General features: G+C 51.6%; 1 protein-coding gene across 1 annotated transcript in view; it reads right to left on the bottom strand.

Moving 5' to 3' along the window:
• Positions 1 to 946: 946 nt before the first annotated feature.
• LOC119322500 (phosphoenolpyruvate carboxylase 1-like) overlaps positions 947 to 9310 on the bottom strand; it is an 18732-nt gene continuing 10368 nt past the window's right edge. Inside the window, exons 7-10 of the mRNA XM_037595985.1 lie at positions 4210 to 4364; positions 3133 to 4131; positions 2072 to 2458; positions 947 to 1720 (exon numbers count right to left, since the gene is read on the bottom strand). Coding sequence (XP_037451882.1) covers positions 1427 to 1720; positions 2072 to 2458; positions 3133 to 4131; positions 4210 to 4364 — 1835 coding nt within the window. The 3' untranslated portion in view covers positions 947 to 1426. The remainder of the gene's footprint in view (positions 1721 to 2071; positions 2459 to 3132; positions 4132 to 4209; positions 4365 to 9310) is intronic.

Genomic DNA, 9310 nt, shown 5'->3' on the forward strand with positions numbered 1-9310 from the left:
GGTTACAATACGTACATAATCATCCTCACTGTTTCACAGTGCACGATAATCAACCCATATACAATGATGTCACTAAATTGTTAATACGAGCTTTATGTAAAGAAGTTGTTGGTTGTGTGGCATCGTGAACTGTTTCAAATTAATTTGTTGATGTCGTCGAGTATGTCTGAGGTGTGATTTTTTTTTTCCGTTTTAATGCACGGGCATGTTTGATAGCTCTTCGAGGTTCGGAGGTTGGGTGGTGGAAGGCATTGATGTGGCGTCGAGGCTTCTGTGGCGACGATGATGGGGCAAGTGAAGTCGGAGGCGTTGCGGTGGTTGCGGTAGTCGGCTCTTCTCCGACGTGTCTGTGGGATTACCTCGAGAGGTGGTTCGTTCAGTGGTCTTCCACGGCGCCAACCTGGCATAGTTCTTCTTTGGATCTCTCCTTCTGAGTCGAAGCTACGCTGCCCTCGACACGGAGTTCTGGCACGGATCTTCGTGTGTTTCTGCACGGCCTCTGGGGTGAGAGTTTGGTCGGTGTTCGTCCACAGCAAAGTCGGAGTCGCTTGCTCGGTGATTAAGGATGGCGACGACGCCTGCTAGGGAAGAAGTGATGACGATGACGCATGTGTGCTAGCTCGGCGAGATACTCTTTGTAAAGGTGTGTGTGGGGCATTTGTGTGTGCCGCTCAGCGGTTTGTAGGGGAACGGTTTGTGACGGTTTTCCCCCAATTCCCTGGTCAATTCTCTCCTACTTAATTAATGGATGAGGCGACGGTTCTCCCCCAATTCCCTGGTCAATTCTCTCCTACTTAATTAATGGATGAGGCAAATCTTTTGCCTCTGTTTCAAAAAATATATATCAACAGCAAAATAAAAGTATTCACAGAATTTCTTTTAAAAAATTGAAACTTCAAAATGGCGGTTTCTACCTGAAACTTCGGACTTGGAGGCAAGCCTGTTATTAGACAAAAGCATATTATCACTACATATTTAATTCGGCACAGGCATACATTCCCCTTGACATTTGGATCGGGTACATAAGCAAAGGCACGGAAGTGCCCAATTCCTCCAGAGTTCACTAGCATTGGCGACCTAGCTAAACATATTCACCATATGATTGGTGGCTAAAAATGATCGACTCAGGCAGCTACATCAAGAAGGCGATTGTCTCCGTGATGATGCTTGCCTTGATGATGCTTGCCTCGTGGGAAATTTGAAAGGAGCGAAACGCTAGAGTTTTTCGCAACACGGCTACCCCGACTTCCATTGTTGTTGCCAAGATCAAAGAGGAAGCCCATCTTTGGGCACTGACGAGTACTCTTTTTCTTTTTGCCGCTCTACAGCTTATGTCTAGACCTTCTCCTTAATTAATGAAAATGGCAAGTTTTTTGCCTCGTTTCAAAAAGAAAGACGTTATTTATACAACAAGCGGCATACTGGCCTAGCCTGTGTTCTGCATGCCAGCAGCAATGCCCTTCATAGTCAGGATGAGGGTGTCCTCCAGGCCTGGGGCATACTCGCTCCCACGGTTCAGTTGCACCAGCTCGGCGGGCTCCTTGTCGCAGAACTCCTTGGACAGGGGAGGCTGTTGTGGCGTCACCTCAAAGCTGGGGTCTCTTATCCGCTTCAGGGTGTAGGCTTGGCAAACATTCAAGGTTGTGATGTAGGACTCACGCAACCGCAGACGCTGCTTTAGGTAAGGATCCCCTTCAAGAACGTCCTTGTGACCAGCAACCTGGGCAAATCAACAATGGTTAGAAGAGCCATGCGCGGAGATTCTGGTAATTATTTTTATTATGTCTGATATGTATAGGTCAGTACATTTTGAACAAATCATTCAACTAATCATTTTATCTACTTCTGAAATGGCACCAGCCAAATTCAACTAACCATGTAAAAGGCTTAATGACCAATTACGTACACATCCGAGTTGTTTTGGACACTGAAAGTCTCTAAGGTTGCATCTTGACCATCAGTTTTATGAAAGATAGGTTTCCTTAAATGAGCCTACGTACACATTACGGAAGTATATTTCAGGATGGACCTAGTAATAGTATTATCAAGTTACGTGCTGTTAGCACTTTACCTGAAGGAGTAACTGTTTTGTCTCTTCAAAGTTTTGTCTCAACTGTTCCCCAAAGGACTGCAGATCTTCAGCCACAAGCAATTTGTCATATAAAGCAGCAATTCCTGGATCTCCCTTGGCAAAAACCATCTCAAGTAAGTCAAGGGTGACCCTGAAGAATGGCCACTCATTGTACATTTCTTTCAGAGTATGGATGTTCCTGATGTCCTTCTGAATGATATGTTTAAATGCTGCACCAAACCCAAGCCATACAGGAAGATGAAACCTTGTCTGTGTCCAAGCAAAGATCCATGGAATTGCACGGAGTGATTCTATGCCCCCACTAGGCTTTCTCTTCGATGGCCGGCTGCCAATATTCATCCGACCATATTCAGTCTCAGGTGTTGCCTGAAACAATGGATGCACAAGTTAGTACAAATTAGATCTTGATCTCCACCAAGTTCAAACCCTGCTTCAGTCAGCACTATGATATAATTCAGTGACATTTACATTGTTGATATGTCAACCATACGGTCGTTTAGTACAAGTCAATGCTCACAATTTAGAGAGTGCACATGTCTAAAAATAATGCGAAATAAATCAAAACTAACAGTCCACATAGCAATGGGAAATGAGCATAATCCCTAGGTTGGTATTTGCTCTCTTGAAGAATCTGAACAGTAGTTTTTGTGCTCTATGCGAAGCCGTTTAGTGCCATACCCTAGATGGCTAAAGTCCAGTAGCCGAAAGCATCACTAGCTTGCGCTCTGACCAAAGGCAGGCTTTAGGTACGCTTTAGTTTGAAATCACTAAATATATGCTCAACCTAGTTTATGTCCATGGTACAATCGTGCATACCTTCTACTATCAACCAGATGAGATAGATAGGTCAGAGTCAGTCTCCCATAAGACTCTAATTCTAGGTTCCGCCTAATTTTCCTATAATCAACCAGAAAGCCATGGCATACACGCTCAAAAACAACAAAACCACCTTTTAGCATGCAGCTTTGTAGAAACGTTGACTTCATGCTCATGCTAACTGCAAGGTATATGATAAAAGCATTGGATACAGGTGAACGTACCGAGCGGAAGTATTCAACAAAGCGTGGTTCTTGGAAGACTATTGATCGATACTCTTTTGTTGCCACAACAGCCATCTCATCCATTAGAGCACGCCATTCTGGCTTGGGTGAAATTGGGGGATGCATTCCATGCTCGAGAGTAGCTGCAGTGAAGCGCTGCAGAGTTCTAAAGCACAAGTGTTCCTCTCCAAACGAGTGCTCTATGACCTCGCCTTGAACCGTTACACGGAGTGATCCATGTATTGTGTCTCGTGGTTGAGATAATATGGCAAGATGACTGGGACCCCCTCCTCTGCCAACCGTTCCACCTCTTCCATGAAACATTGTCAACTTTACTCCGTAATGCTTTGCAACCTTTATGAGCTCTTCCTGTGCTTTATACATTTGCCACGCTGCAGAGAGACGCCCAGCGTCCTTGCCAGAGTCTGAGTATCCAATCATGACCTCCTGTTTGCCATTGATCCTATCCATATACCAGTCTACTGAAAATAGGCGTGCAACCGCTGCTGGAGCGGCTTCAAGATCTGCAAGCTTCTCAAATAGTGGAACAACTCTCAATGGCTTTTTTATATGGCACTCACGCTGTAAAAGCTCAACAGCAAGCACATCGGATGGGGCAGTTGCCATTGAGATGATATAAGCACCAAAACAATCTGCTGGAAGCTCAGCAAGGATATGAAATGTGCCTAAAACATCAGCAACTTCTTCAGTCTGAGGAAGATCTGAACCGAACAATGGGCGTTTGCCCCTTAGTTCGGACAACAGCCACTCCTGGCGTTTCTCCTCAGACCATTCAGCGTAGGATCCGATCCCAAGATGTGTTGTTATAGTATCAAGGACATCAGTGTGTCGATCAGATTCCTGCCTGATATCAAGTTTCACAAGAGCAAGCCCAAAAGTTGATACTTGACGCAAGAAATCAAGAAGGCTTCCATCAGCTATAGGTTTGTCACCACAAGCACACAAAGATCTGTAGCATAGCTCAAGAGGCTCGAGAAACTGCAACATAGGAGAACAATTAGACAACTAATGGCGGCAACCTTCACGAAGAAGTCACATCTGATGATAAGAGCTCACCATCTCGACATTAGTAAAAGTAGACTCCTCAGGAATGTCAGAAACTCCAGTTGTCAATATATGGCGAGAACGTTCGCGCGTATAATACAATTTATCCCTGACATCACCGAGTATGACACGATAAGGTTCATTTGAAGGAACTTGCTTCCAGAACTCTGCAGCAAAGACATTTCTTAATAATAGGCAGTTCAGCAAGCAAATTATTCTTCGCAAGGAAAGGAGTAAAATCAAGCGGTTTACGCGACTACAAATTATTTTCGGTGCCAAGAAAAAAATAGCCATGACTACAAGATATAATTATTGAAGTATTCTCTGAGACCATGATATAATCTATACAAGTTAAAGTATATATAGTCTAAGTTAACCATGTCTACTTTTTGTGGCCATATAGCATGGACCTGCATACGCATGAGGATATCAATCAAACCAGACAGCAGTATGTCGGCGTTCTGGAAACCAGGGTACCCAGACTTGCCTGCCTGCGGCCCATGGCGTGGCTCCTTCGACGGCCTGGTACGGCCCACCTCCAAAACCATCAAGACAAGACCCTCGCGAGAGGCCAAGCCTCGCGAGGCGGACGACACCAAGACCTCCCAAGGGAGCGGCCTCCCAAGGAGCGGAGATTTCTATGCAGGTAACCAGCCTCATGAGGCTACGATGACGCAAGCCATGACCACCAAGGCAGGCGGGCGCCAGTGGGCGCAGAAGAGGCAGTTTTCTTTTTGGTGCAAAGGAGGTAAGGACAGGCATGGGTTCCGAGGAATCTGGCAAATGTTTCCATTCCGGTGCAACAAGACCAAGACCGCCAGCACGGCAGGACGGATGTCTTCGCCGAGCCCACCGTTGCGTCACGACCAGAAGCTTTGCAGGCGAAGACCACCATTCGTCAGGATAAGATGTACTACTTGTCCCATTTCAAATTGGCCACTGTGGGATCCCTTCCCGCCTACTTGGGGGAAGAGGATCAAGGCCACTATAAATATAGGTTAGCCACCACCGTAGAAGGGGTCGACTCATTCCTCACCCCTGAACCTCGCGAAGTTGTTCTCCCTTGTACCAGTTCATCCTCAGCCCCTCGAGAGGCTAATCCTAAACTGCCGTGTTCATCTTCTTCCTTGCCCACGTGAACCGGGCTAGGCTGTGGGGCGATGAGCTGGTAGGCTGGATAGGTTGAGTTCTTCGCACACGCCCCAGAGTTCGAACCTTTCTTGGGTTTGTGGAGCCCTGAATCCGACATTCCGACATTTGGCGCGCCAGGTAGGGGCATGTCGAAGTCCTTCCACCGTTCGTTCCGCCTCCGTTCCGTCGCACCCATGGCCGACGCTCGCCGTGTCCATGCCGAGCACCAGGCCACTCGTGTCGCCCAGACGGCAGCCGTGGGCAACGGCGCTCCTCGCCGCTCCGCCTCCCCGATGGCTAACGCTGCCACTGACCCTGCTGCTCGTGAGCAGCAGGATTCGTCGCTGCCGCCTTCCGTGCGGCGTGATGGACGCACCGCAACTCCATCACCCACTCCGGCCACGGCATCTGTCATCTCATGCTCGTCGCGTGCCGGCAAACGCGCAGGCCTCACTGTTCATGGCACGGGAGCTCTTGCATTACCGCCCGGCCAATGATCTCTACGACGACTGGCTCGGCCGCATCGTTGAGCTCGTCAACGCCGCCGGTGAGGCCCCTGCACCGTCCGTTCGTTCCGTCCCCCGCCGTCTCAGGCGGGCGATGTGGCTCACGGCGCGCCTCCTCTTCTGCGCAGCGCTGACCCCGTGCCCAGGCGTTAGGCGCCCCAACGCAACCCGCCGCGCGACAAAGCTGTGAGGTGGTGCAGCGGCCCCAAGGAGAAGCGCACGCGCTTCCCGCGCCGCCGCGTCAAGACCGCGTGCCACCGAAAGTGATGGCGCGCGGGCGCCAAGACCAAGCTCCACCCACGCGACCGGCACCTGTGAGTGCGGCAGGCTGTCATGCTCTCACCCCGGAGCTGCGCCGTGTCGTTTGGCCCGGCAAGTTCAAGCCGGATCTGCCTCCACACTACGACAGCACCCCCGACCCCGCGGAATTTCTCCAGCTCTACGAACTGAGCATCGAAGCAGCGAACGGCAACGACAAGGTCATGGCGAACTGGTTCCCCATGGCCCTCAAGGACGGCGCGCGTTTTTGGCTCCTGAACCTTCCGGTGGGGTCGATTTCTTCCTAGGACGAGCTTCGTGAGCGCTTCATCGCCAACTTCCAGGGTAGTCGTGACCGCGCTCCTGAAGTATGTGACCTGCGGCGCGTGAAGCAGCAGCCGGGCGAGATCTTGCACAAGTACATACAGCGCTTCACGAACGTTCGCCTCAAGACCCTCATCGATGTGGCGCGGGGCTCAACGTTCTCTCCGTCGAGACGTTTGAAACGCTCCAAGTGCCCTACGACCAGCTTCTGCCCACCAAGCCTTTCTCAGGAGTCACCGATGGCTCCACCGTTCCCCTGGGGCAGGTACGCCTCCCAATCACCTTCAGCAAGCGCGACAACTACCACACCGAGCTCGTCGACTTCGACGTCACCCACATCGGCCTCCCATACAATGCCATCCTCGGGTATCCGGCCCTCGCCAAGTTCATGGCAGCAACTCACCACGGCTACAATGTCCTCAAGATGCCAGGAAGTAGCAGCAGCATCACGGTCGCTTGCGACGAAAAGGATGCGGTGTGCTCCCTATCAGCGCCCTGGCGTCCACGTCTAAGGTCATCTTCCTCAGGACGGGCGCCGCCCGGGGGTCGGAAAATTTCTCGTTGCTCCACCTCTCGAGCCGTTTGGGCAGCGCGGTCGACAGCTCCAACCGCTCGTTGAGGCCCTGGGTATCCACGAAGATCCAACGGCGTCGGAAGTTTTCCACCTTCCCAGCCCTCATGAGCACGTTGTTCTTGTGAACCGCGACGAAGGACACGCAGCCGGAGCGCTAGGTTGGATTGTGCAGCCACAGAGAGAAGAAGTGCCGGAGGAGGGGCATGGAGGGCCTCACGCCCACAAAGGCCTCGCAATAGAAGGCGAAGATGGACAGGAGGAGGATGGAGAGGGGCTGGAAATGCAGGGCCTAGCCCTGGTAGTGGTCAAGGACGGCGATGAAGAACTCGGAAAGAGGGGGCACGAGCCCGCGAAGATGTTGTGGGGGAATAAGGGGTAAACTGTGCGCGCCAGAGTCCGCTGCTCGGCGGAGCCGGCCCAGATTACGGTCTCCTTCCACTCGTTCTCGTCGCCCGCCGTGTATGGGAGCACGAGGGCAAGGTGCCCCTCCTCGGTGATGGAGGACGCGTTAAGTGCAGGCGCAGGAGAGGAGGACGAGCTTGCAGCGTGCGCCACGGGCTGCCACTTCTTGGGAGCCATCAGCGGGGTCACCAGCGCCGGAGTTGGAGAAGGAAGGGGGGCCGAGCTCGATTGGATCTGGAGATGTCCTTGGCGGAGGAAAGGGGATCTGAGGCGAGGCAAGGAGTAATGATGGCCTGGCGGGGTGAGCCAGCCTTTTGTCAGCCCGGACAGTTGCCGAGGCGACGTAGGGGAGCGGAGGCGTCCGCGTCCTGCCGAGCGCCACGTGTCAGCCTAGCCCGCAGGCGATTGGGACCCGTGGCACTTCGCCCTTGTCCCTTGGCTTCACCTCGAAGCCAAGTCCGAGCGCGCCTTGGGCCCGGGGGCTACTGTCAGCATTCTGGGAATCAGGGTACCCAGACTTGCCTGCCTGCGGCCCATGGCGTGGCTCCTTCAACGGCCTGGTACGGCCCACCTCCAAGACCATCAAGACAAGACCCACGTGAGGGGGGAGGGGCCAAGCCGCCCCTCGCGAGGCGGACGACACCAAGACCTCCCAAGGGAGCCGAGATTTCTATGCAGGTACCCAGCCTCATGAGGCTATGATGACGCAAGCCATGACGACCAAGGCAAGCGAGCGCCAACAGGCGCAGAAGAGGCAGTTTCCTCTTTGGTGCAAAGGAGGCAAGGACAGGCGTGGGTTCCCGAGGAATCTGGCGAAGGTTTTCATTCCGGTGCAACAAGACCAAGACCGCCAGCACTGCAGGACGGATGTCATCACCGAGCCCACTGTTGTGTCACGACCAGAAGCTTTGCAGGCGAAGACCACCTTTCGTCAGGATAAGTGTACTAGTCCCCTTTCAAATTGGCCCCTGTGGGATCCCTTCCCGCCTACATTTTGGGGGAAGAGGACCGAGGCCACTAAAATATAGGTTAGCCACTACCGTAGAAGGGGTCGACTCATTCCTCACCCCTGAACCTCGCGAGGTTGTTCCTCCCTTGTACCAGTTCATCATTAGCCCCTCGAGAGGCTAATCCACCACAAAGCAGGAGTAGGGTCTTACACCGCAAGGTGGCCCGAACCTGGGTAAACTGTCGTGTTCATCTTCTTCCTTGCTCACGCGAATCGGGCTAGGTTGTGGGGCGACGAGCTGGTAGGCTAGATAGGTTGAGCTCTTCGCATACACCCCAGAGTTCGAACCTTTCTTGGGTCTGCGGAGCCCTGAATCTGACACAGTAATCAGCTAGGTGTAGATTGAGGAGAGGGAAAATATCTATAAGTTATGAAATATATCAGATTAGTTGTTTAGATAGAGATAGATATTTTTTTTATTTGAGAATAGATAGATATAGAATTGATCATCTTCGAATTAGACATCACCTTCCTTAGCTATAAGAAAAGCTTCTTAGAGGTCAATTCGGACATGTAGCAAGCCTCAGAGTCTCTCTAACCAACCAATGGATATTAGGCCTTGAGAGCAAGTGCCCCTATTATTCAAACCCTATCCAAAATATTTCTGTTTTCAATGGTTCATAACTGTTGAACTGGTTTATGGGCCTGGCCCATCTCCACTCTAGCCCAAGCCCAAGTGAGGGGCTGACCCAAGAAAGGAGGAACCAGACGCTGTCTTGGAGTAAGGCGCCGCTACAGACACCAATGGATATTAGGCCTTGAGAGCAAGTGCCCCTATTATTCAAACCCTATCCAAAATATTTCTGTTTTCAATGGTTCATAACTGTTGAACTGGTTTATGGGCCTGGCCCATCTCCACTCTAGCCCAAGCCCAAGTGAGGGGCTGACCCAAGAAAGGAGGAACCAGAC

The sequence above is a fragment of the Triticum dicoccoides genome, chromosome 6B (genome assembly GCF_002162155.2).
Source record: "Triticum dicoccoides isolate Atlit2015 ecotype Zavitan chromosome 6B, WEW_v2.0, whole genome shotgun sequence".
Taxonomy (NCBI): Eukaryota; Viridiplantae; Streptophyta; class Magnoliopsida; order Poales; family Poaceae; genus Triticum; species Triticum dicoccoides.